Source organism: Lolium rigidum, chromosome 6, assembly GCF_022539505.1.
Source record: "Lolium rigidum isolate FL_2022 chromosome 6, APGP_CSIRO_Lrig_0.1, whole genome shotgun sequence".
Taxonomy (NCBI): Eukaryota; Viridiplantae; Streptophyta; class Magnoliopsida; order Poales; family Poaceae; genus Lolium; species Lolium rigidum.
The window spans coordinates 80,515,381-80,542,853 of record NC_061513.1 but is presented as its reverse complement, the minus strand read 5'-3'; the positions used below and the strand labels follow the sequence as shown (position 1 = coordinate 80,542,853).

The 27,473-nt window shown below is 44.7% G+C and overlaps 1 protein-coding gene across 1 annotated transcript in view; it reads left to right on the top strand.

The window, feature by feature from the left end:
- Positions 1 to 19,828, top strand: part of LOC124662853 (B3 domain-containing protein Os03g0620400-like) — a 34,939-nt gene extending 15,111 nt beyond the window's left edge. The window contains exons 3-8 of the mRNA XM_047200639.1: positions 17,509 to 17,598; positions 17,703 to 18,162; positions 18,243 to 18,442; positions 18,723 to 19,068; positions 19,168 to 19,388; positions 19,547 to 19,828. Of these exons, the coding sequence (XP_047056595.1) occupies positions 17,509 to 17,598; positions 17,703 to 18,162; positions 18,243 to 18,442; positions 18,723 to 19,068; positions 19,168 to 19,388; positions 19,547 to 19,828 (1,599 nt within the window). The remainder of the gene's footprint in view (positions 1 to 17,508; positions 17,599 to 17,702; positions 18,163 to 18,242; positions 18,443 to 18,722; positions 19,069 to 19,167; positions 19,389 to 19,546) is intronic.
- The last annotated feature ends 7,645 nt before the right edge of the window (positions 19,829 to 27,473 follow it).

The following is a 27,473-nucleotide window of genomic DNA, read 5'->3' as shown; positions in this document are numbered from 1 at the left end:
AGAAAATGCCTCATATGTCTTGGATAATTTGACACTTGGCAATTGTTTTGAGCTCTCAAGTAGATCATGATTAAGTTTTTTCATGTAGTCTAAGCCTATTAGTGGAGAACTACTCGTAGAGCTTGTTAAAATTGGTTTGCATAATTGATCTCTCTTAAGGTCTAGATATTTTCTCGGTAAAAGTGTTTGAGCAACAAGGAAGACAGTGTAGAGTATTATAATGCTTGCAATATGTTCTTATGTAAGTTTTGTTGTACCGGTTCATACTTGTGTTTGCTTCAAATAGCCTTGCTAGCCTAAGCCTTGTATCGGGAGGGAATACTTCTCATGCATCCAAAATACTTGAGCCGACCACTATGCCATTTGTGTCCACCATACCTACCTACTATGTGGTATTTCCCGCCATTCCAAAGTAAATTGCTTGAGTGCTACCTTTAAACAATTCAAAATTTATCATCTCTGATTTGTGTCAATGTTTTATAGCTCATGAGGAAGTATGTGGTGTTTATCTTTCATTCTTGTTGGGCAACTTTCACCAACGGACTAGTGGCACATCCGCTTATCCAATAATTTTGCAAAAAGAGCTGGCAATGGGATTCCCAGTCCCGAATTAACTGACTTAAATAGACACTCCTCCATGGTTTGTGATTGTTGGACGGCACCCGAAGGATTCGGTTAGCCATGGCTTGTGTAAGCAAAGGTTGGGAGGAGTGTCATCATAATTAAACTAAAATAAAAAGGCACTCCTTCATGGTATGAGATTGTTGGCAGGCACCCGAGGATTCGGTTAGCCATGGTTTGTGAAAGAAAGGTTGGAAGGAGTGCCACCCAAAAATAAAAATAATTCATGGGAGCCGCTCTTTGAAGGTTTGTTTGGCAAGGGGGTTAGTGTACCCATTACCATTCGTTGACAACAACAAACACCTCTCAAAATTTTACTTTTTATGCTCTCTTTATGTTTTCAAAACTAAAGCTCTAGCACAAATATAGCAATCGATGCTTTCCTCTTTGAAGGACCATTCTTTTACTTTTATGTTGAGTCAGTTACCTACTTCCTCCCACCTTAGAAGCAAACACTTGTGTTAACTGTGCATTGATTCTTACATACTTGCATATTTGCATTCATCATATTACTTTATGTTGACAATATCCATGAGATATGCATGTTGAAAGTTGAAAGCAACCGCTGAAACTTATATCTTCCTTTGTGTTGCTTCGATGCCTTTACTTTGAATTTATTGCTTTATGAGTTAACTCTTGTGCAAGACTTTTGATGCTTGTCTTGAAAGTACTCTCCATGAAAAGTTTTGCTATATGTTATCTACTTGTTAGCAACTATAGATCATTGCCTTGAGTCACTTCATTCATTTCATATGCTTTGTAATAGTATGATCAAGGTTATGTAAGTAGCATGTCACTACAGAAATTATTCTTTTTATCGTTTACCTGCTCGGGACGAGCAGGAACTAAGCTTGGGGATGCTGATACGCCTCCGATGTATCCATAATTTCTGTCGTTCCATGCTTGTTTTATGACAATACTTACATGTTTTGCTTGCACTTTATGATGTTTTCATGCATTTTCCGGAACTAACCTATTAACAAGATGCCACAGTGCCAGTTCTCGTTTTCTGCTGTTTTTGGTTCCGGAAAGGCTGTTCGGGCAATATTCTCGGAATTGGACGAAATCAACGCCAAACCTCCTATTTTCTCCGGAAGGCTCCGAACACCGAAGAAGACTCGGAGAGGGGCCGGGGGGCCACCACACCACATGGCGGCGCGGGCCGAGGCCTAGGCCGCGCCGGCCTAGGGTGTGGCGCCCCGAGTGCCCCCCTGCGCCGCCTCTTCGCCTATAAAAGCCCTTTCGACCTAAAAACGCAGTACCAATTGACGAAACTCCGGAAAGACTCCGTGGGCGCCGCCACCGTCGCGAAACTCCAATTCGGGGGACGGAACTGCGTTCCGGCACCCTGCCGGGACGGGGAAGTGCCCCGGAAGCCATCTCCATCAACGCCACCGCCTCCATCATGCTCCGTGAGTAGTTCCCCCATGGACTACGGGTTCTAGCCGTAGCTAGTTGGTATTCTCTCCCCTATGTAGTTCAATACAATGATCTCATGAGCTGCCTTACATGATTGAGATTCATCTGATGTAATCGGTGTTGTGTTTGTCGGGATCCGATGGATTGTTACATTATGATTGTCTATCTACAAAGTTTATGAAGTTATTGTTGCTGCAATCTTGTTATGCTTAATGCTTGTCACTAGGGCCCGAGTGCCATGATCTTAGATTTGAGCTCTATACTTATTGCTTAGATTGTATCTACAAGTTGTATGCACATGTCACTGTCCGGAACCAAAGGCCCCGAAGTGACGAAATCGGGACAACCGGAGGGGATGGTAGTGATGTGAGGATCACATGTTTTCACGGTGTGTTAATGCTTTGCTTCGGTACTCTATTAAAAGGAGTACCTTAATATCCAGATAGTTTCCCTTGAGGCCCGGCTGCCACCGGCTGGTAGGACAAAAGATGTTGTGCAAGTTTCTCATTGCGAGCACGTACGACTATAATTGGAAAACATGCCTACATGATTAATGATCTTGATATTCTGTCTTAATGCTATTTCAATCCTATCAATTGCCCGATCGTAATTTGTTCACCCAACACTTGTTATTGGAGAGTTACCACTAGTGTAGATAGTCGGGAACCCCGGTCCATTTTTCATCATCATATACTTGTTCTACATGTCAACTCGTTTTCCGGTGCCATTGCTCTCATATCACTATTACTCGCTCGCTGTGTTACTCGTTACTATTGCTCTCATACCACCGCTACTTTCACATCACCCCCGTTGCTAGTGCTTTTCCGAGTGCAGCTGAATTGACAACTCAGTTGTTAAGGCTTATAAGTATTCTTTACCTCCCCTTGTGTCGAATCAATAAATTTGGGTTTTACTTCCCTCGAAGACTGTTGCGATCCCCTATACTTGTGGGTCATCAGCGACACTGAGCAGATAGAGCAATCGAAGTGGAAGTCGCTAATCAAGGCAGCTAAGCCCAATACGAAGAAAATCCTGGCCTATCTCGGGATCAAGCCGTCTTCAACTCCTAGCTCATCAAGGCCGGAGGTCTAGTTGAATGCCTCTTTGCTTTTTCTTTTTAGCGTACTTCTTCCTTTTGGCGTTGTCGCCGTAGTGTTCTTTGGCGATAACTGCTTCCGTAGGTCTGTAGGAGGTCCTTCTTTTGTAATAGACATGTATATATTATGGGAATGAATGGAAACCTATCTTTACTCGGTGATTGATGTCGAAATATTTTCTTTTTTCCAGTTGATTTTTGACAATTATACGCCAGCTCCAGCTCCTGGTCCTTCCAATATCTCGCCTTCTTCTCACTTAAAGAGAGCTTTTGCTGGTACTACACCTGCCGAAGATTCTTTACCGCAAGAATTGGATGAACTTCGGCAACAACTTCAGTATGCGAAGAAGCAAACACTTGTGATGATGGAGAAGTCTCGCAAGTCATCTGAAGCCGAAAAAGTTGCACTTCAACAAGCTCACGAGGCCATGGCTGCCAGGGAGGTTGCTGCTTCCGAGGCTGAAAAGGCAACTACTCGAGAAAATTTCATGCTCGAAATACTGAATGAAGCCAGTGCAGATATGTCGGGTATGTTTGTTTCGTTCTCACTATCTTCCGTCTTCATTCTACGTCTCTTGAAGTTTTCTGTTTCTTTGTGTTCATAGGCTCCTTTACTGATACTGTTGCTGAAGAGGAAAGGGTAAATACTAGGACAAACCTCCTTGTTAACCTTTCCCTTGATCATGGCTCTCTATTTTGGGCTACCCCAGAGAGGACCCGCCAAATTGTCAGATTTCAGGATCGCGCCTCCCAAACTCGCGACTTCCTTGACTTCTGTACCAAGACCTTGTCTATGGTTTATAATTCCATGTTTCCTCGAAACGTTCAACCAAAGACTCTTCTCGAGCTAATGGAAAAGTTTAAGGATGCCCACAGGATCCATGACTTTGTCAAAGCTCAACCGGTAGCCGGCGCCGCATTTGCTCTTATCATGCTTCAGATCTGCCACTCAAAGCTTGATCTGACCCAAGTTGTTGCGCGAGTCCATGAAAAGGTACGGCGCCGAAGAGTTGGTGTCGACCGTATTAACACGAAGGTTTCACCCATAGCTGAGGAAATGATTGAGGACCTTCTTCGGATGGATGCCGACTTTTTTGCAGATGGACATTATGCTGATTTTCTTGGTGCTGCTCCCGAAGAAGACAGGATTACCCTTGACAATATATTGAACCAGGACTAATTTTTTCCTTTGGTAGCTAATTCTTCCTTGTAAATCGTGATTGTGATTATATTGTGAAGCGAACATCATATTTCTATATTTGTTCTAGCCCCCGAGTGTTTTCGGTGACTATTCGCTGTATTTGTATAGTGCGAGGTTTTGAACCAAGGCAATAATATGTAATTTTGGCGAATATCGGCCCCCGAGCTTTTTTTATTTAGTACTATTTTGTATTTTTATTGACTCACGAGGTATTTTGATACCAAGGCGAGGCTTTTCTTTATGCGAGGAACTATATTGAAATTCGTCGGGTTGGAGACTTGAGCATGTCGAGAAAGAAAAGTTATATTGACACTATCTTTATTATATTGCAGCACCACGAGCCCGCCTCATTAAAAACCTTTCCCGGCCCCACTCGGTGCCCCGAAAAAGGAAAAGAGTGCGTCTGAAAACTCGTGGGCGTTTCAGTACATTGAAGTTTTACAAGGACTATATTTTAGCTCTAGGCGTATAACCGCCTGAGTTGCGCCACGTTCCAGGGGTTTTGCTCCTCCACCCCTGTCTTCTTATCCTTTATCCTGTATGCTCCTCCTCCGATTACTTCCGTGACGATATAGGGACCAAGCCATGGTGACTCGAGTTTTTCATGACTTTTTTGCGTGAGCCGAAGAACTAAGTCTCCCACTTGAAAGGATCTTGGACGCAAACGTCGACTGTGGTAATTCTTCAGGTCCTGTTGGTATTTGGTTACCCTTGATAATACTTCGTCTCGAGCTTCGTCGAGTGCGTCTACATCGTCTTCCAATGCTGTCCTTGAAGCTTCTTCATTATACCCCGTGACTCTAGGGGAGTCGTGCTCTATTTCTATTGGTAGTACTGCCTCCGCTCCATGGACCAGGAAAAACGGGGTCTCTTGTGTCGCTGTATTTGGTGTTGTTCGGATGCTCCACAACACACTTGGTAATTCTTCAGGCCAGGTATGTCGAGCTTTTTCTAATGGTCCCAACAGGCGTTTCTTGATGCCATTGCAGATGATTCCATTGGCTTTCTCGACCTGCCCGTTGGTTTGAGGATGTGCAACTGACGCAAAGTGCGGCTTGATGCCCACTTCTCCTCCTTAAGTGCACCTGAATACTTAAGTGCGGCTCCACTTAAGTGCACCTGAATACTTTGCATGGCTGTTGCCCTAGTTCCTCCAGTTAACTTCACCGTCTCGAGGTAATCAACTAGCCAATCCTCTGGATCTTGCAAGCCGTCAAATTTTTTGAAGTGATCGGGCAACTTAAATCCCGAAGGGACTCGAGTTTTTCGTACTCTCCTTGTGAAGCACGGCAGGCCGCACATATCCTCGTCGTTAAGCTCCGGGGATTGCCGATGATCCCTTCTGCTTTGCCTTGCTCTATCGACTCTTGCTTGTGCTCCTGTGTCTCTTGCTCCACTTGGTCCTTCATGGACTGCCGCCGTTGCTCGCCGCAGGTCGTGGACTATTTTGCCTTGCCGTTCCTTCGGGAGGCGTTGATACAAACGCTGTCCCCATAGCTCCAACCCCTGCTAACGCCATATTGTATAATGTTTCCCTTGGATCACCAGGGGGTGGCCTAGATGCGAGGATGTAAGCTTGTGTCGCCATATACCCAGCTTCTGGTGTCTTAGGGATAATGTTTCCTCTTGTATCTATCGACATAAAGGACATGTCGAGGTTTTGAACTAAGTGCTCTCTTTCTGCTTCGGGTATGTGTTGTAACCTTGATCTTCCTCTGTTCCGAGCCTCCCTATGGCTATCATCCGAAACTCTAGATTGTCGACTTAGATCTGCCCTTCTCCTGCTGGATGCAGAAGCTGCCTCCTTTCTCCTGTTCAACTCAGCTGTCTGTTTTTCTATTTCTCTGGCAGTTCGTGCGAGCCTATATTGATAAGCTTGCAGTTCTTGAGCCGTAGCCGTTGTCGTCATTGGCTCCGAACCATCTAAAGCTTTTGCGGCTCTATCCCGAGCTGTTTGTGGAAGTTGAACTCGACACGTGGTGTGGGCCCGACATATTTAGTGCCCATACCTCTCCTTAGATCCGAGGGATCAACATAGGGATTACCCAAATCGTCGAAAGCCTCCGATGTTTCCTCTTGATTTTCGATAGCATAAATCCGATGATATTTTGTACTCGGATCTATGTTGGGTTTGGTGACATCATTGTTGAGATTGATGAAGACCTTGCCCACTGTGATAGATTTGTCGATGAAGTCGTAACTGTCGACATCGCTTGAGCCATCGCTTATATATGAGTCCGCAGATGACTCAAACGACATGTCGCCGAAGATCTTGGCGAGTTTCTCTCTTGCTCTGGTGCTGATGTAACGTGTTGCCGAAGTTTCTTCTTCTCCTGACTCGGTTGACGATGCATAGCTTGAAAAATCGGAATCAACCGCCGACGATCCCGACGAAATCGGAATTTTGACACGATACGATCCTTCCTTTTCGACGTGAAAGTGAAACCTTCCGAACGTCATCTCCATGGGCTCCGCCAGATACGCATATGCATCCAAACGGGAGGGTGGGTGAGGAACAAAATCAACAAGACCAGCAGCGATCTGTTTACCTTGGTCCATTGTGTTGCTTCCGGTTGACGATGTCGAAGATCTTGAACGTGCCATCGAGATCAGATCCTTACGCCTCTAATTCCCACAGACGGCGCCAATTGACAAGGGATCAACTTGTCAATGCCTACGGGTTATAGGCTAGGGTTTAGTTAGAAGTAGAGGGCAAGTAGATCTCGAAGGTTTCAGCCGAAAAATACTCGACGATTACGAAAACTAGGGTTTGTGAACAATGATTCGATGATCTCCTCGTCCCTCGACTCCCCCTTTATATAAGAGGTGGAGCCGAGGGTTTCGTTTTGTACAAGTTACAGAGTTTGGGACGGTTTCTAACTCATCCTGCCAGATTACAAACAACACTTCCTATTACAACTCTACTTTCCTTAATATATCTTGGGCTCTCGAACCTTCTTATTCTTCGGGTAGTGGGCCTTCATTAAACCCCGGGTACTATCTTTGGCAGGCCCATTTGGGATGCCTATGTCACAGGACAAATCACACTTGGAAGATCCCTGCTGAAGCTCTTTGGAGTAACCATAGATGTGGAAAAAGGCACTCTAAATTCCTCCATACCTGGATGCAATCATATATTCCCTAAACCAAAGAGTAAGAATAAGAGTAAGAAGGGTAGGCGCAGAGCCTCTGGTAAGAATGCCAATGCTTCATCTTTTGATAATACTTGATTCACACTTTCTGCGCCTAGCTGAAAGGCGTTAAAGAAAAGCGCTTATGGGAGACAACCCATTATTTTACTTCTGCACTTTTATTTTATATCTGAGTCTTGGAAGTTGTTATTACTGTAGCAACCTATCCTTATCTTTATTTTATTGCATTGTTGTGCCAAGTAAAGTCTTTGATAGTAAAGTCAATACTAGATTTGGATTACTGCGCAGGAACAGATTTCTTGCTGTCACGAATTTGAGTAGGATTCTCTGTAGGTAACTCGGAAAAATCTGCCAACTTACGTGCGTGATCCTCAGATATGTACGCAACTTTCATTCAATTTGGCCATTTTCATCTGAGCAAGTCTGGTGCCTCTAAAAAATTCGTCTTTACGGACTGTTCTGTTTTGATAGATTATGTCTTTTATTTCACATTGCCTGTTTTGCTATGTTTGATGGATTTCTTTGTTCCATTAACTTTCAGTAGCTTTGTGCAATGTCCAGAAGTGTTAAGAATGATTATGTCACCTCTGAATATATGAATTTTGATTATGCACTAACCCTCTAATGAGTTGTTTTGAGTTTGGTGTGGAGGAAGTTTTCAAGGGTCAAGAGAGGAGGATGATACAATATGATCAAGAAGAGTGAAAAGTCTAAGCTTGGGGATGCCCCCGTGGTTCATCCCTTCATATTTTAAGAAGACTCAAGCATCTAAGCTTGGGGATGCCCAAGGCATCCCTTCTTCATCGACAACTTATCAGGTCACCTCTAGTGAAACTATATTTTTATTTCGTCACATCTTATTTGCTTTACTTAGAGCGTCTGTTTGCTTTTATTTTTGTTTTTGTTTGAATAAAATCGGATCCTAGCATTCTTTGTTTGGGAGAGAGACACGCTCCGCTGTTTCGTATGAACACATATGTTCTTAGCTTTATTCTTAATGTTCATTGCGAAAGTTGAACTACCTCATTCATTGTTATATGGTTGGAAACGGAAAATGCCGCATGTGGTAAATGGTATAATGTCTTGAATAATTTGATACTTGGCAATTGTTGTGCTCATATAGATCATATTTAAGCTCTTGCATCATGTACTTTGCACCCATTAATGAAGAACTACATAGATCTTGTTAAAATCTGGTTTGCATGATTAGTTTCTCTAGAGTCTAGATATTTTCTGGTTAAGGTGTTTGAACAACAAGGAGACGATGTAAAGTCTTATAATGCTTACAATATGTTCATATGTGAGTCTTGCTGCACCGTTTTATACTTGAGTTTGCTTCAAACAACCTTGCTAGCCTAGCCTTGTATTGAGAGGAATTCTTCTCGTGCATCCAAATCCTTGAGCCAAACACTATGCCATTTGTGTCCACCATACCTACCTACCACATGGTATTTCTCCGCCATTCCAAAGTAAATTACTTGAGTGCTACCTTTAAAAATTATATTCCTTTGTCTTTGCAATATATAGCTCATGGAAAAATAGCCTTAAAAACTATTGTGGTGAAGAATATGTACTTATGTGTCTTATTTCTTAATAAGTTGCTTGTTGAGCGGTAACCATGTTTCTGGGACGCCATCAACTTTTACCTTTGTTGAATATCATGTGAGTTGCTATGCATGTTCGTCTTGTCTGAAGTAAGGGCGATTTTCATGATAAAATGGTTTGAGTATGCATATTGTTAGAGAAGAACATTGGGCCGCTAACTAAAGCCATGATCCATGGTGGAAGTTTCAGTTTGGACATTTAATCATCAATCTCTTATGAGAATTTTAACTGTTGTTGAATGCTTATGCATTAAAGAGGAGTCCATTATCTGTTGTCTATGTTGTCCCGGTATGGATGTCTAAGTTGAGAATAACCAAAAGCGAGAAATCCAATGCGAGCTTTCTCCTTAGACCTTTGTACGAGCGGCATAGAGGTACCCCTTTCGACACTTGGTTGAAACATATGCTATGCAATGATAATCCATGTTAATCCAAGCTAATTAGGACAAGGTGCGAGCACTATTGGTATACTATGCATGAGGCTTGCAACTTATAGGATATCTTATACATAACACATATGCTTTATTACTACCGTTGACAAAATTGTTTCTATGTTTTCAAAATGAAAAGCTCTAGCACAAATATAGTAATCCATGCTTCCCTCTGTGAAGGGCCTATCTTCTACTTTATTGTTGAGTCAGTTTACCTATTCTTTTGTATCTTAGAAGCAAACACTTGTATCAACTGTGTGCATTGATTCTTACATGTTTACCTATTGTACTTGTTATATTACTTTGTGTTGACAATTATCCATGAGATATACATGTTGAAGTTCAAAGCAACTGCTGAAACTTATATCTTCCTTTGTGTTGCTTCAATGTCTTTACTTTGAATCTATTGCTTTATGAGTAACTCTTATGCAAGTCTTATTGATGCTTGTCTTGAAAATATTATTCATGAAAATTCTTTGCTATATGATTCAGTTGTTTACTCATTGTCTTCACCATTGCTTCGAATCGCTGCATTCATCTCATATGCTTTACAATAGTATGATCAAGATTATGATAGCATGTCACTTCAGAAATTATCTTTGTTATCGTTTACCTACTCGAGGGCGAGTAGGAACTAAGCTTGGGGATGCTTGATACGTCTCAAACGTATCTATAATTTCTTATATTCCATGCTACTTTTATGATGATACTCACATGTTTTATACACATTATATGTCATTATTATGCATTTTCCGGCACTAACCTATTGACGAGATGCCGAAGAGCCAGTTGCTGTTTTCTGCTGTTTTTGATTTCAGAAATCCTAGTAAGGAAATATTCTCGGAATTGGACGAAATCAACGCCCAGGGCCTATTTTCCACGAAGCTTCCAGAAGACCGAGGGAGATACGAAGTGGGGCCACGGGGCGCCGCCACACTAGGGCGGTGCGGCCTAGAGGGGGCCCGCGCGGCCCTAGTGTGTGGGGCCCCCGTGACTCCCCCGACTCCGCCCTTCCGCCTACTTAAAGCCTTCGTCGCGAATACCCCAGTACCGAGAGCCACGATACGGAAAACCTTCCAGAGACGCTGCCGCCGCCAATCCCATCTCGGGGGATTCAGGTGATCGCCTCCGGCACCCTGCCGGAGAGGGGAATCATCTCCCGGAGGGCTCTTCATCGCCATGATCGCCTCCGGATCGATGTGTGAGTAGTTCACCCCTGGACTATGGGTTCATAGCAGTAGCTAGATGGTTGTCTTCTCCTCATTGTGCTATCATGTTAGATCTTGTGAGCTGCCTATCATGATCAAGATCATCTATTTGTAATCCTACATGTTGTGTTTGTTGGGATCCGATGAATATTGAATACTATGTCAAGTTGATTATCAATCTATCATATATGTTGTTTATGTTCTTGCATGCTCTCCGTTGCTAGTAGAGGCTCGGCCAAGTTGATACTTGTGACTCCAAGAGGGAGTATTTATGCTCGATAGTGGGTTCATGCCTCCATTGAATGCGGGACGAGTGACGGAAAGTTCTAAGGTTGTGGATGTGTCTGTTGCCACTAGGGATAAAACATCAATGCTTTGTCTAAGGATATTTGTGTTGATTACATTACGCACCATACTTAATGCAATTGTCCATTGTTTGCAACTTAATACTGGAAGGGATTCGGATGATAACCTCGAAGGTGGACTTTTTAGGCATAGATGCATGCTGGATAGCGGTCTATGTACTTTGTCGTAATGCCCTGATTAAATCTCATAGTACTCATCATGATATATGTATGTGCATTGTTATGCCTTCTCTATTTATCAATTGCCCAACTGTAATTTGTTCACCCAACATGCGTTTATCTTATGGGAGAGACACCACTAGTGAACTGTGGACCCCGGTCCATTCTTTACATCTGAAATACAATCTACTGCAATTGTTCTTTACTGTTCTTCGTAAACAATCATCATCATCCACACTATACATCTAATACTTTGTTTACAGCAAGCCGGTGAGATTGACAACCTCACTGTTACGTTGGGGCAAAGTACTTTGATTGTGTTGTGCAGGTTCCACGTTGGCGCCGGAATCCCTGGTGTTGCGCGCACTAAACTCCGCCACCAACAACCTTCACGTGCTTCCTTGACTCCTAGTGGTTCGATAACCTTGGTTTCTTACTGAGGGAAAACTTGCTACTGTACGCATCACACCTTCCTCTTGGGGTTCCCAACGGACGTGTGTCAACTGCACGCATCAACGGTGCGCACGGATGGTCCGATGGCAGGCTCGGCCTCGCCGTGCGGTGGGCCGGAAATTGCTTCTGGCCAAAACCTTTTTCTTTTTCTTTTAAAATAGAAAATGCTCCCGAACTCCGATTGACATGAAACCAATTTTGTTGGAAAGATAACGACATATAGAACCCCAAAAAAATATTGAGACTCCTCACAAAATATATTTAGATGATTCTAGAGAGGGAGTCTCCCAACATTAAGAAACGGTAAAGACGTCCAAACTCGAAAACGCAATAGAAGATGTATGCGGATTCCGTTTTCGATGAACTTGGGCTTGTTGAAAAGCTAGCAACAAGTGAAGAACCTCACACAGAGAAAATATCAAGAAGCAATAGGGATATGCAAAGTATGCAAATGATTGAGCTCCCTAGGACGATGTGATCAAGTTACCCAACCGAAAGCCCCTCTTGATATTGCGGCTATCTATCCTATAATCCGATCTCCCAACAACCACCTTGAGACCGGTAAAAGGAAAACGTAGCAAGGCCATACCTTTGCCTTGCGCATCCCGCTTGATCTTGATGATAACTCTTCAAGCTCCACTCAAGCCGGAATGCCTCGCTTGATCATTGTTGCTTCGTGAAGACTCACAAATGCTCCCCCATACACCATGATGGGAAATCTCCATTGATGCACATCTTCACATGTCCATTATCACAATATGGATGACAAGCTTCAAGCATATGATTTTCTTGTGGTGCTCAACTTGAACTTGCTCAACTCAACCTTGATGACGATCACCACTTGACGTCATCCTCTCATGGGCTATATGAGATCTCACTTTTGATGCATGCCCATGAAAATATACCTAACTCACATAGACAACACAAGGGCATATATATGATGGGTTAATTCATAAAGCATAATTGACAAAGCTTACCATACCACATGGCTTCATGTGGCACATTCTTTATGCTTCATGTGTTGACCAAACTTGAATCTATTCTTCGCTCTTTGTATTGGTCAACCTTGTATATGCTCATGCTCTAGCATATTATCTTGAGGTGTATAAAGAACTCTTTATTTGTTTGCATGCTCTAAATCTTAGTCAACCATAGCTCAACTTATGAGACTATCATGACACCGACTTAGATCCATATATATCTTGAATTATTAACTTGGAATCAAGCACTCGAGATCTTGATCATTCATTGTTTAACACATAAGCTAGATCATGGCTAATATTGAGTTCCACATAAGAAATCCATGCATCTTCATTTTTTCTTCTTGATCATATCACATATATGTCTTCAAATCGATGATATTGATGCCAATACTCAAGGTATATCTTTATCTTCATTGTATCCATACTTGAATCCAACACATGGACTACAAGTAGTACCTATGGAATATTCCTTCATATAAACTCAATGAAAATATTAGTCCATAAGGGTTGTCATTAATTACCAAAACCACACATAGGGGCAATATACCCTTACAATACAGATTTAGAGAATAGACAGTTTACCTCCAGCTCCTCGTGGGTTTGACACTCAAATACTTATCGAATTATACTATGGTGATCCCCTGCACTTGGGGGTTATCAGCAGCTGACTGGCAACAACCGCCGACGGTAAGGGGTAATGAGAGCGCACGATGAACCGAAGGAAAGTGGGGAGGACGAAGAAGGGACAATAGTCTTATGTAGCTGGCAGCCCGAGCGCAGACAAAAGCAAGACAGACAAAGCTCGACACATAGCATAGTTTACCCGATAGACTGTGGCATGTGGCACCATGGAGGCAACGTGGCTATGGAAGGCGCATCCATAGGGCAGGTGAAGGCCACACAGTGTGCATGCAGACCGCTGCGTAGACACGCGCGTTGAGGCCAATTGACACGTACCCCCACGAGTCATGCATATTACCCTATAAGATGAACGACGTTGCCACAACCCGAATTAAGAGCAGAAGCATCGCACTCGAGCGACATGTAGACCCCCGGGACTACATGCAGCTAATACGCTAATTCGGGAGGCGCCCTGACCGACCCGCATGGAAGGGGATCAACATGGGCCCATGTTGTAGGGTTTGAACGGTGTGTCCATTTCGATAAAAGAAGTTGCAAGGGGGACCCCTACTGATCTCCTTCCATGCGGGCCACACCGGCCAGGAGGGGTGCGGGGGGAGAGATGTGACCCAGACAAACGGGCCACACCGGTCAGGAGGTGGCCAGGGCGAAGGAGCTGGGAAAGCGGTGACCCGAACAACCCGACCACCACTAGTCAGACGGGACCCGACACACGAGTGGACCACAGTGCGACACTGCCACAAAGTAAGCCGCAAATGATTCAGAACGCAGAAAACTTACGTGTCACGCCCACAAAAGTTGCCACGGGATAAAAAAACCGGAGAAAAATCACATGCTACATGACTTAGTATATAGTATATTTTTAACATCTACACGTGTTGATTCTTTACAACTTAATGGTCTCGGAATGGTTAAACTAGCTATGGCTAAGGTGAAGAAATTAAGCGACAATTCCAAGATCTCAGCAGCCTATGCTCTCTATTATGCGAGGTTACTTATTTTATCTTATGGTTGTAATAACATAGACATGTATAAATGATAGAAGTACTCCCTTAGATATAGGTTTGGCGCTATTCTTTCTGTACCAGGTGACGTGCATATCAACAATAAGCAGGAGCGAAGGTCCCAACAGGGCAAGGTGGGGCAGCTGCCTTACCATGATTTTTTGGTTAATGCACTTAGATGCGCGTGTTTTTTCTGAAAATTTGAGTGGTCATATGTCAAAAACGAACTCCGTGTGAGAAAATTATACTTGTTTCAATAAACACTGCGCAAAATTGATTACAAACCAAAAACATATATTATTTACTGTTCTAGATTCAATGTGAATACATTATTTGTATTATAGAGATATATCATTGACTGGACTTTATTATATACTAGATAAGCTCGAGTTATTCATTATTTATACTCATAGAATTAAAGACTTTAGAGATTTCTAGATATTTGAAAGCCATATCATATTTTCCATGACTGCTTTATCACTTCATTAAGATGACATCACCAGTGGTGGCATTAACAATTGAAAGAAATTGCCCGTCAACAAAGGTAAACAAGACTGAGTTGCGCGTCGAACGAGGGATAACTAAACTTCTTGATTGTTCAATTACATTAGAGTTCTTTTAAAAAGAGGTAATTTTTTTCCATTGAGTTGGCATTATAGGTGTGTTTTTTTAGGTTCTACTTATAATCAAATATATTTTTATTTTTATTGTATTAAGTGATTGTGTTTGAACCACATCATCATTATTGTTTTAGAACTATTTTTGTATTTGTATCATTCAAGGTTCGTTCTACCTCGGATTTTTTTCGTCCCACTGACAATAAGATGTCTGTAGTGATTTTATAAATTTTCGCTCAAAAGAAAGTGTCCAAGGCTCACCTGTAAATAATACTCTAGGAGTAATAACTAAGAAAGGAGCCGAACCACCGCCGAGTCCAAGCTTCATAAATTTTCGTCCCGACTTTTTGTTTCTCGCGCCTTCCGATCCTGACACAGGGAGCGAGAGGGAGCGACGCCGCCGGCGATTCACGCCGGCGTACGTCTCACCAGCATCTTCCGCCTTTCTTCTCTTTCCTGGCCTCGTACACAAGTCCTTCTGCACATCCTGTTCCTGTCCAGTTCCCACCACCTCGATTCTCCAGAAACCCTCTCCAGTATCCCTATCGTCGCCGGTGCTGCAGAGACGACCTCGATAGTACGTCCCGAAGCCTCTCCGCTCTCCGCCTCCTCGCTGGCGCTGCAGAGACCGAGACAGCCTCTGGTGCAGGTGAGGCATGTGAGCCGATTGGGGTTTTTCTGGCGATTCGACTGGGGTTTTTGTGATGTCACCGATTTGATTTCAGATTAGTTCGATTAAATGCTGGAAATGATCTGCGTCAGTGGCGGCGATTTCCCATCTTTTTTTTTTTGACCCTGAACAAGTGCTTGCTTGTATTTGCAGCTTCAGGGTTTTTAGTTGTTCGGAACTTCGGATCCTCACTTTTTTAGCATTGTCTCCGCCGTCTGCATGCCGGCCAAAGTGAAAAATAAAAACATTGGATTTAAATCCAACGTCTGCACTAAAAGTGAGCGATTTTTTTTCAGGCAACTCGGCAATAGATTGACTCTGTAGAATCCATGCTATTATTCGTATGTGTACTATAGGTTCCACCTGTCCCACGCCCTTATTAGCTTACTTTTCTAGATTGCATGCGGCAATGTCCTGAAGCCACCCATGGTCTTAGAATTTGTGTAGGCTGTGTGATTACAAATTTCACACTGGCTCTCTTGCAGTATTAGATTTTTCAGAACGGAGGTAGTACTTGCCACTTTGCCAGTGTTTTAGTTGAAAATGTGAGAATATGAGAAGCAATACTTGTTTATTCTGCTATTTTTCTATGAAGTGATGTGAGCATTGCTTTCTTACTTAGTTTCTATTGGTTGTATCATTTTATTTGGGTCATGAAAATTTCCTAGTTGGTTGTTTTATTGTTCTCACTTTATCCAGTGTGGTTTTCATTGGCCGATAATAGATGTACACTTAACAAATTGGCTGATACAGTGAAGCTCTCTGGTTACTTTTCTGCCCACCCTGCACATCCATTTTAGTTTATTCAGTTGGCGTCGCAGCAATGTAATTTCTCAAAGTAGCGCTGCTAGTTGATATCATTTATGGACCTAGACCTAGACACATCTGAATTCTGAAATGGGTTAGAATAAATGACTGCATGTTGATGCAGTTGATCGACTGATGCAGAGGACAGGTGTTTGGCCTCTTTTTTTAGAAGAATAATTCTGGAGTGGGTTAGAAGTATATGGCATGAAGTTTTAGGTTCAAGCAGTGATATAACAGTAGCATTATCTAGAAAGACAAGGAGTACTTTACTTGCAAGTTTTCCACGCATGATCAAGCTATTTTTGGGAAATTGGCTGGCTTTCTATCTTTGATTTGATTTGCAGTGTTGGGAGTTAGCCACTCCAATGTTTTTGGTAAATCATGGGAATTAAGGAGGTTTAACGTGACATGGTTAATCTTGGGCAGGAGAGATAATACTATACATGCTGTTAACGCCTTGCAAATATGAGAAGTGTCCAATTAAATCTTATAGGATTACTTTAGAATGTTATAGTCACAATAAGCAAATAACGAAGAACGAACAAGAACACACACATGGGACACAAGGTTTTAACGTGGAAAACCCTGTCCAACAAAGATACGTAAAAACCACGGGTGCCAATCATCAAAACTTCACTATATCAGTGAGTGTTTGTCTGTGCCACTAGGGGGCTTCGCACCCCCCCCCCCATCCCCGAGTGAGCTTCTTCTGCCCAGTTGTTTCTGTTTGTTTGCAATGTAGTCATGCATATTCTCTTCTTGTACACCTGTGCGGCTGGGCAGCAGCATCTCTTCTTATTTTGCTTTCTTTTTAATTTTACATGAGAATCAGCAGGTTTGCAGGGCAGCATTAGTTTTGTAGAGTTCACAATATTTTCTTGCTGAAGAAGTGCTGTAGGGGCTTCCCCATACCGTATTCCTTTAATAAAAAGCTTCTTGCTAGACTAGACAAAGAAACTTTCTCTGTACTCTGGAAATATTATAGGGCATCGTTTTGAACCTTGAGTGATTATTGGGTATCATTACTTGCACAATGAACAATGCCCCATGACATAATATATGACCCAATTTTACAGGACGTATCCACGATGAGCAATCCATGTGAATTCTGCCAAAGCAAGCTGAGGTTCATAAGACATATTAATGGAAACTTCATGCATAGCATGGTGAGCTAGTTCTGTCTTTCCTTGTTCAGTGGGTTTCCTGAAATTTGTGGAGTTTTTTCGCTACCTCATTCTCTATCTTTTTAACCCATTCCTGCTTGCTACAGGTCATACCCCACTGGTTTGTGAACTATTTTGGAGGAAAGATCCCAGGAACTATCAAATTAGAAGCACCTGATGGCAACACATATGATGTCAGAGTCACTAAGAGCATGAACAGAACAATCCTCAAGTCTGGATGGGCAGAATTTGTTGATGCCAATCAAATAGATGAAAATTATTCCTTGATGTTTCAATACCTTGGAAATGCTCACTTTGTGGTTACAATTTTTGATTCCAACGGTAAGGAGAAAGCCTTTTGCAGTGCTGGAATGAAAACTGCCTCTGACATGAAAACATCAAAGAATCGCTATGTTGATAATTCGAGCAGTTCACGTGATGGCAATACCCAGTCTTCATCAGCCGAAGGATCAGAATCAGATGGATGCCCAAAGAAAAGCTCATGCCATTATTGTGAATCAGCAAAGATGGCTGCATTATCTTATACTACTTCTGAGGAATTTTCAGGTTAAGCCGTGTTGTCAAATTAAATCAGTTGCCCACTTACCTCTCTCTTACATGTACTCTCAATTTTTTTTATAATGCAGAAGACAATCCATCTGAAGATGAGTCTTTGGGGTTGGACGATCTTCAGATGCTCCCTAAGGATTGTGTCTTATCAGGCCAATGTGTTCTTACAGTAGCACAGAAAGCAAAAATACGTGCACTTGTCGCTGAAATTCAACCTAAAACCCAAGTCCTTGTTGTGCTGATAAAGAAGACTAATGTAGAACCTTATACTGATCTGGTACGTCAATTTTAACACCCAAATTTGTATGAACAGGGTAGGTACATTTCATAATTTGATACAGTTTGGAACTACAGTCGTGTGGTTCGAACTGTGACAAATCTCTGAAAGATACTTTTGCAACAAAACACATTCATAATTGAAACAGTAAGAGCATTGCCTTTTTTTTAACAATCCTGTCATGTGTATTGAAACATTTAGCCTTGTAAGTTGTGGCAGTCTTCTGCACTTTCTTTTATCAGATAAAGTAGGTCCACAATACCATCATGTCCCTTTTCAGGTAATACGGAAGGACTACGCACTCGTGCACTTTCCACGCGAAAGCCAAACTATCACACTCCAGGTTCCTAGGAAGAGCAAGGATTGGCAGTGCAATTTGCGCGTCAAGCCTGATGGTCGGAGCAACCTATGCTTGGGCAACTTTGTCCGTGACAACAGTGTTCGAGAAGGAGATGTCTGCATCTTTCAACCAATGACACAGGTTAAGGCAAGCAGATTCACAATAATGGTCCATCTACTTCACAGAGAGAGCATTGGTCATTCCCCTGGAGGAAGAACCGGTAACCACAGAAGGACACAAGCAAATGACTTGACAGCTCGTGTAAAGGAGGAAGCAGCTTCTGATGGTATGACACACACCGCACAAAAGATACTATCACGGATGCTAAAGTTCATGTGTCATATTTCAATGCGCATCCTTTGTGTCTGATTATTTGAGTAAACAGGTGAAGAGATCTCATCACCGGGATCTGAAGACCATGGATCCTCTGACAATTCCGAGGGATCTTTTGAGCCTCTCTTCATGCTGTCAGACAGACAAACTCTAACGGAAGCGCAGGAGATGAAAGTGGTGGAGAAAGTTGAAGCCATCGAGTCAGCACTGCCAATTTACGTCGCGATCATGAGCGGGTCCAATGTGCGTCGCAGAAATTCTGGCATCTACCTAGTAAGCTCGAGAACATCTTAATATCTCTATGTTCTGTAGTGGCCTATCAGTTCCTAAACTGCATGTGTGTTCCTGGGTACAATACGTATTCACAGATTTTGCTAATTGTGTATCTGCATCTGTGTCACTAACACCCTGCGTGCGATGCATATAAATAGGGCTTTGGCACGCGGTACGTGTCAAGGTATATTGAAAAGAAGTACGCTACTGGGCACGGAAAGAGGAATGTTATCAGTTTGGTGCTTCAACGGGAGGGGAAGAACAGGACGTGGTACACGGAGCTGCGGCGAATGAGTGATCGCACGATGATTATGAAAGGATGGGCGTCTTTCGCCCGCGGCAACAGCCTACGGGAAGATGATCTGTGTCTCTTCAAACTGATGGAGAACAAGGAGGCGCTGAAGATGATGGTCTACATCATTCGTCGAGAGAAGTGTTAGCTTGAGGCATGGTTGGACTCTTGCTACTCTGATTATGGTTGGAAGCCGTATGCATCGCTTGATGCAGAGGCTGGGGATATACCCCATTTCGAAAAAATGTAGAATCTGGAAGATGGCTTGTCTCCAATATAGTCGGAGAGGAACAAACTTTTCAATTTATCTATATTCAGAGATTATCTCAGTGGTTTATTACTTATGTCAGCGCTTTGTTATCTAGAGTAGCTTTGGATGGTCATGCCTGAGAACTTACTAGAAGGACCTGGCACGCCTTGTCGCGCCGTTTCTAGTCTTTGCATTTTTTTCTCGTCAGCGCAGTTGGGTTGATTTCATAAACCAACATTGATGCATATCAACGCACACTCAAAAGTTCAAATGGAATTCCTTTCATTGCGTGGGGCAGATAGGAATTCAACAGGGCACGTGCTACTAACAATGATGCATGTCAACAACACTTGAAAGTTCTATATATGCCATGCATAACATAACCAAGGACAGACAACAAGACCTATCAACAAACACCCAGATCCCAGAAGTTCCAAAGATAAGAAGACCGAAGGCTTTGATGAATAGCATAGAAAAAACAGAACAGGGTATGAAAACACAACTCACAACAAAGTTCTAAGAATCAGGAGATTCTCCAATCCTCATCCAACGCCTTCCTCTATCTTCTAATGACCCTGGATTCATCTCCTTCAGTTTGTTGTCAATTGCTAGCGATACCCCCTAATCTCTCATTGTTCCACTACAACGACACGTGCTGAAGATAGAAACAAAAAACTGTATCGGCATCTTCAACGGCCTTACTGCGTGCTTGGTCAGAGAGGTACATGACCTTACTCCATGGGCATCCCCTAGCTCCTCGTAAGCAGGCAGATCATGCAGCGAAGAAATTCATTAATACGATTCATGTGTTCTCTAACAGTTCAAATAAGATAGGAAATCCTAATTGAAGCGGGGTAGTCAGTCTATAATTAACTTGCTATCACTCAAGTCTAGATCAATCAAAATCTCAGGCCAATGATGTTCAGCTTTAGAGTAAAGCTTGCAACACTTAAAAGGATTTGTATGCTAAAATTGATTCATGTATGCTGCAAAAAGCTAGACATGTGAACATTCAGAAATTTAATCCAAATGTGGCAAACCTTTATAGTGGCACCATACTGCAAGCATTATCTAAACCAGATCAATTACACATTTGATGGAGATAAACCGGAAGAGAGCAGAAGGGAGGAAAAAGAGCTGGATGGGAAGGAGGCACGGGGAAAGGGTATTTGTGGGAATACCTTTCTCACAAAGACGACGTCATGGATGGATAGAGGAGCTGGATTTGGAGCTCAAGCCCTAGAGCATCTCCACTCGTCCCCCCGAACAGGCCCCCGGCGAGCGTTTTTTCCATCCGGACGGCGAAATTCGGCCCAGTCGCGCCCCCGGTTCCTCGTTTTCGTCCGGATTTGGGCCTAAATCCATCCGGCGATCCCACGCCATCCCCGGCCCCCGGGAGCGCTCGGGGACTCCGGACGAAACGAAAGCGCGCGAAACGGCGAGGAAACTTCCCGCGCGTCTGGTGGCCCCAACTTGTCGGCGAGAGAAGCCGATCGTCGTCCTCATCGCATCGTCTTCCGCGCGCTGTAAAAGCCTGCCGCCGGTCTGCATTCGCCGGCCACGCGGCGAGTTAATGTCGTCGTCTTCCGCGCACGCATCGTCTTCCGCGCGCACTAAAGGCTGCCGCCGGTCAGCTCGCCGCGGACGCGTCGCAATCCACGCGGCATTTAATCCCCGCGCCAGCCACGCCTATATACGCCGGTCCGATCACCGCGAGGCGTACCCCGTGCTCCACTCTCCCTCCACTCTCCCTCTACTCCCAAGATGGCGTTCTACGGCGACGACGGCGCAGCCAACAACGGCTTCCCCGCCGGTCGCTGCACACGTGGGAGGGGCACCTCCTCCACCGGGCGGGGTACCCCTGCCCGCCGGACACGAGGCCTCCCGGAGGCGGCTGGCGGCTAAGTGCTGGCGGCGTTCCGATCCCGCCGCCGCCGCAGGGCCATGCCCTCGACGTCGCCATCGAGGAGGCGAGGATGACGATGACCGACGAGGAGCGCGCCGACCCGCGCCACCACCCCGACAACTACACGCGGTGGAACTCCTATTTCCTCCGGCGGTGGGAGCGGGAGCTGGCGGCCTACGACGGCCCGCCGCCTCCACCTGCGCGCAACAACGCCGTGGGCCGCCGACGGTGGTGGAGCGCGCCGGGCCGGACACTCGAGGCCGTCCTCGAGCACATCGAGGGCGGCAACTTCCCGGTGCTCACGATGCCCCCTCCATCGGCATCGAGGGCATCGGCGAGCCGCCGTCGGGGAAACGTCTGGCAGCCACGGCGCATGGCTGCCAGCTCGTCGTCTTCCGGATCGGCGCCGAGGTCATCCTTGGCGCCGGTGAAGAGGGAGGAGGCGACGTCGCCTTCGACGCCGGTGCGCGTCAAGAAGGAGCCGGCGTCTCCGCCGGCGACCGAGAGGGCGCAGCAGCGGCGCCCTCGTTATCCGAGAACAGCCTTCCGCGCCGCAGAACGGCCGGAAGAAGAAGACGAAGAAAGAGGCCGCCGCCGCAAGCCAGCTCGCCGAGGAGGAGGCGAAGCGCGCGGAGGACGCCGCGATGGCGGAGACGATCGCCAGGTCGCTGCACGACATGGAGGAGGAGAAGGGCGCGGACGACGCCGCACTGGACTCGGGCCGAGCGCGGCCCGGGAGCGCCAGGAGGAGGAGCAGCAGCGGCGGCTGCTGGACCTGGCCGCCGCACGCCAACTCGCCGCCCGCGCCGCTCCAACCGCCAACGACGACTTCGCGCGGTACCGCCATCCTGCGACACCTCCATCCGGCGTCGCTGTCCCCGTCGTCGACCTCGAGTCCTCCGACGACGACTGGTACAAGCCGTCCCCGGGGTGGGGAGACGCCGGCCAGGGCAGCAGCAGCCAGGCCGCGCAGCCGAAGGCCAACGACGACGGCTCCGACGACGACGGCGGCGACTACACGGTGTTCTACCGCCATTTCGGCATGTAGAGCGCCGTGTTTTAAAATTAGCGTTTGCATTCCCCTAGCCGAATTCGAAATATAGTCGAATTCGGCCTCTATGTATGAACTCCTCCCGTAATGTAATAAATATCATTAAATTTAGTCTATATTCACCCGTTTTTAGCCGTAGTTTGTCAAGTTTCTGTTTTTTCAATTCGCCTCGTCGACTTCGCCTGGGCACGCGGCTGGGAAACTACTACTCCCCACGCCAAATCTTCCTCCAATCCGGACGAAAATTTCGCCGGATTTGGGCGTGGGGAGCGCCAACGAGTGGGGATGCTCCTATATAGGGAAGCGATAGCAGCATAGTCTCGGAACGCAGATTGTGAAATACATCAAATGCATCTTTTCTCTGCCGCCAAATCACCTCTCATTCTTCACATTTCCCCTTTGGCACCAAACCACAAGCTCCGTCATCTCCCTTTCCGCACTCTTCTGGTTGGCGATTCCACCGAGTTGGGAAGGCGAGGAAGCAAAAGAATCCCAGGAGGCCAGGAGGGTCCATCATTGCCATGTTACATTATCTCAATATTAGTCGAAGAAAAGTATGAGTGCAAGTACTTCTTGCTTTCAAGACACCTATTAACTGTGTGATAAAAAATATGTGGATCATACATGATATATCCTCCTGCAAAAAGAACATACATGATCAACCTCAAGTTGCGAATGAAGCTCATAAAAATTCAAGGAAAACATTGGAAGCTGCTCCTAATCATACGAATTAAAACATAAGCAGAAAGCAGCAAACAAGAGTTATATCTACCTATACAGCAAAGAAAACACCAACCATAGTAGTAAGACAATATACAATATGTTATAGTTGCAAATGAAGCTCATAAAAATTCAAGGAAAACATTGGAAGCTGCTCCTAATCATATGAATTAAAACATAAGCAGAAAGCAGCAAACAAGAGTCATATCTACTTATACAGCAAAGAAAACACCAACCATAGTAGTAAGACAATATACAATATGTTATGCTACTATGTGCTTGAAAAGTTTAGTTTCTGCAAGAAGACATCATGAAACCAATCACAACTGAGGCACCATACCAAGAAGGTGTATGGATTCTTGTCTTCATTTGGCCTAAAGAGTTTAGTGCAAGTACTTCTTGCGTTCATTTGGCCTAAAAAGGTTTCAGAAATAAGAGATTCACGGAGGTCTATGGTCAAAAGAGAAAAGGAAAAAATCGAGAAAGATCCTACTTTCTCCATCTCTATTATTAGCCACTAATTCTAGCTTTTTGTGTGCTCTATACATCGTCATCACTCAAAGAAAAATAGGTAAAGAACTCGCTTGTCCTGCCCATATTTTAAATCAATCATTTCAGCAACATCACGCCATCATACTGCACTAATTATCGTCATCCATAATAGGAACGTTATGCATATACGCATAAACAAACAAAAAAATTAAGCGTGAATTGGCCAGTGGTAGGAGACTAAAGAAACTGGGCATAAACCAGAGTTTTATGGACACACTAAATAATGGGTAAAATAGAAGAATACCAGATTATACAATGATTGGAATCTCACTATTTCTCTAGGAAAACCAAAACGAAAAAATTTCCACTGTTCTCAAATTCAAATACGAATTGCTCTGATCACAGACACACAAAGCAAATACATTTACCACTGGGAAAATAATTGCAGACTAAGGGTAAAAAAGAGCAGTGATGTTTGATTTATTCTAGAGGGTCTTTTTGTTCTTCGTAAAAAAGGATCTTCTGTTTGAAATACACCCCAATTGGTCCACATAAAGAAAAGGTTTTAAAAACAACAGAAGCAAAATTACACTTCAAGGTGACGCAATATCCAGACCTCGTGAGAGAATAGAAATAATTATCTTTCGCCATTCATGCATGAACATATGAAAATATCAGTGCAACAATGGAAGTACCAAATAGCAGTGGCACTCGTTTCTTCATGTATGTGTGCATGCAGAAATGAGTTCATACATGACATTGATGGTTTTTTCTACAAAAAAATAGAATTTGAATGACCATCTGTCACATTAATAGCCTTTGTACTCCTGGCATGGTAACAAATTAGAGCAAATTATGTTGGAAATCATTTTGTTTTGAACTCGGACTAAGTGGGGATGAGACAGTTTGCTAAACACAAAGAAAGGATGTAGTAAATGCCTACCCAATTTTCAGACATCAGCCTACATTTAGAAACCATCATAACCAACCTGACAGACTGAGAATAAATGATATTTTGATTAATAAACTGTGTACCTAACATCACACAACAAACCAGATGAGCACTCAGGGGTCCATGTATAATTGTTTTCGAAAACTGATCCACGTATGCTAGAAAGGCCAAGGATCTGAACTTTTGAAAATTTAATCTAAAGCTAGCCTAACTTGAGCTCGCTTGCTCATTGTATCGCTTAGGCATATGGCTGTCTAGCCTCATTAACACATCATGTATTCACCTATGTATAATAGAAGTAGAGATTATACATAAATACAAAAAGGATGCACAGAGAAGTCACTGTGACAACTAAATAAACCGCACCTCTGACAAAAACAAGATAGAAACTTGAGCTTCAGATAATAGATGACAATTTATTTTCTACACCAGGCGGTTGTACAACAATATTTTCAACGAAGTGGCAAATAGTGCACCTTTGACAATTACACACCAGCTTTTTAAGGCAGCTACAGGTAATACCTGTCCATATTTACTTGCACATCCCTCACTCAGGTCAAGCTACCACACATTTTTGATTTATCTTCTTCATATGAATGCAGCAAGGCCATTGCCGCCACTTCAGGTGTGGAGAATTCAGATCCAACTGGGGACGCCCTAATTAAATTTTGTTGCCACTGTTTATATTGCTCTAAAAAATATGAACATGCGTGACCACCAATGCAAAGTTGCAAACAACAAAACAGGAGATGCCCTAATCGTCTGCCAATAAAATGGTCCTCCCACTGTTCAACACCTCCAAATTAGTTTATATGAGTCACACCCATAGACCACCACACAGGCACATATTTGAAAATGGGAACCCGGAGATAAAGATTTCCCTGCCATTTGTGACTGAAGTTTCAGCAATTGCATATAGTCATTATTTCAGTGAAATAACAATATTGGTCGGTTTTGGTAAATACCAACCTGAACGGTTTCGGTTAATTCCACATTGCCAAAGCTGATGCAAATTTTAGAATGACTCGATGGCTAAACATCGCACAATTACAGGCGACAAATAGACATGTAGAAATTTCAGCGGTTCACATCAATTTTAGTAGTTCCAGTAATTACCTATACCCATTGGAGACCCCTGGAACATGGATGCACAAGCCAAGCGGCATGCCTACTTGCCTAGTACTTCAGCCGGGAGCACTAAGAGCATCTCCAACAGGCGCGCTAAAACGCGGGCGTGGCATAAAAACTGCCGGTTTGCAACAGGCGGGAGGAAAATCGGCCCTCCAGCAGGCGCTGCAAACCGCGCGGCACTGTAAATTTTTTAGGGCACGGGCGGGTTTGCGCTATCGCGAGCGGCATAGTTTGTGCGCCGGCTACAGCGCGCGGCATCGCTCGTCCACGCGCGAAAAAACCCCCGCGCTGAAACTTCCCCTTCCGCGTCGCCGCCCGAGCTCCCAATCCGTCGTCTCCGCGCGGCCGCCGGCGCAATCCCGACGATGGACGGTCCGTCCGGCAACCCACCGACTCCTCCCTACTCCGTCCCACCCTCCGCCGCCGCTTCCGCCGCGCCGCCGCCCAATGCGCCAAACCCTAGCGGCGGCGCCGACGGCGGCAACACAACGGCAGCTGCACGCGCGCTCTTCGTCCCGCCGCGCTGGGCGCTGCACGCAGGCGCAGCCGCTGCGCAAATGAAAGCCGCGCAGGGCGCCGGCAACGCGCGGGCCGCGCCGAGGAGGGGGAAGGCGCCGTTGACCAAACGGCCGTCCATCGGTGCCGCCTCCGTCGCGCCGCCGAAGAAAGCGAAGGTGCCCGTCTCCTGCCGGCCGCAGCCGCCTCCTCCTCCGACGAACCAGACTCCTCCTCCGACGACGACGACGAGTCAGCCGGCGCCTCCGTCCGGCAGCCGCGCGGGCGCACATACGGTGCATGCTGAAATGCCCGAGAGGTAAAAAAAACACTACTTTTCATCCAAATTGTAGTTTAGATGCATACCTAGCTGGATAATAATGAATTTCATTGCAATGTAGAGTCGATGATGACACATTCATGGAGACGATGAATGTTGGATCTTCGTTCATGTATGATGAAGCCGCCGATGGAGAGGAGGAATATGAGGATGTAGATGAGGAAGGAGAAGGGTTGATTGAACCTCGCCATCCCGGTCGGTCGGCCAACTACACCATAGCGGAGGACAAGTTGCTTTGCAAGACGTGGTTGACAATTGGAATGGATCCAACAACCGGTACCGATCAAACAAGAGAAATATATTGGATGAGGATGACGGAGTACTTCAGCACACACAACACAAGTGGGAACGAGCGAACCATGCGCTCACTTCGGTCCCGTTGGTCCGGCATCAACACCGATTGCCAAAAATGGGCGGGCATGCAAGCCAACGTCGATGTTCTTAATCCAAGTGGCA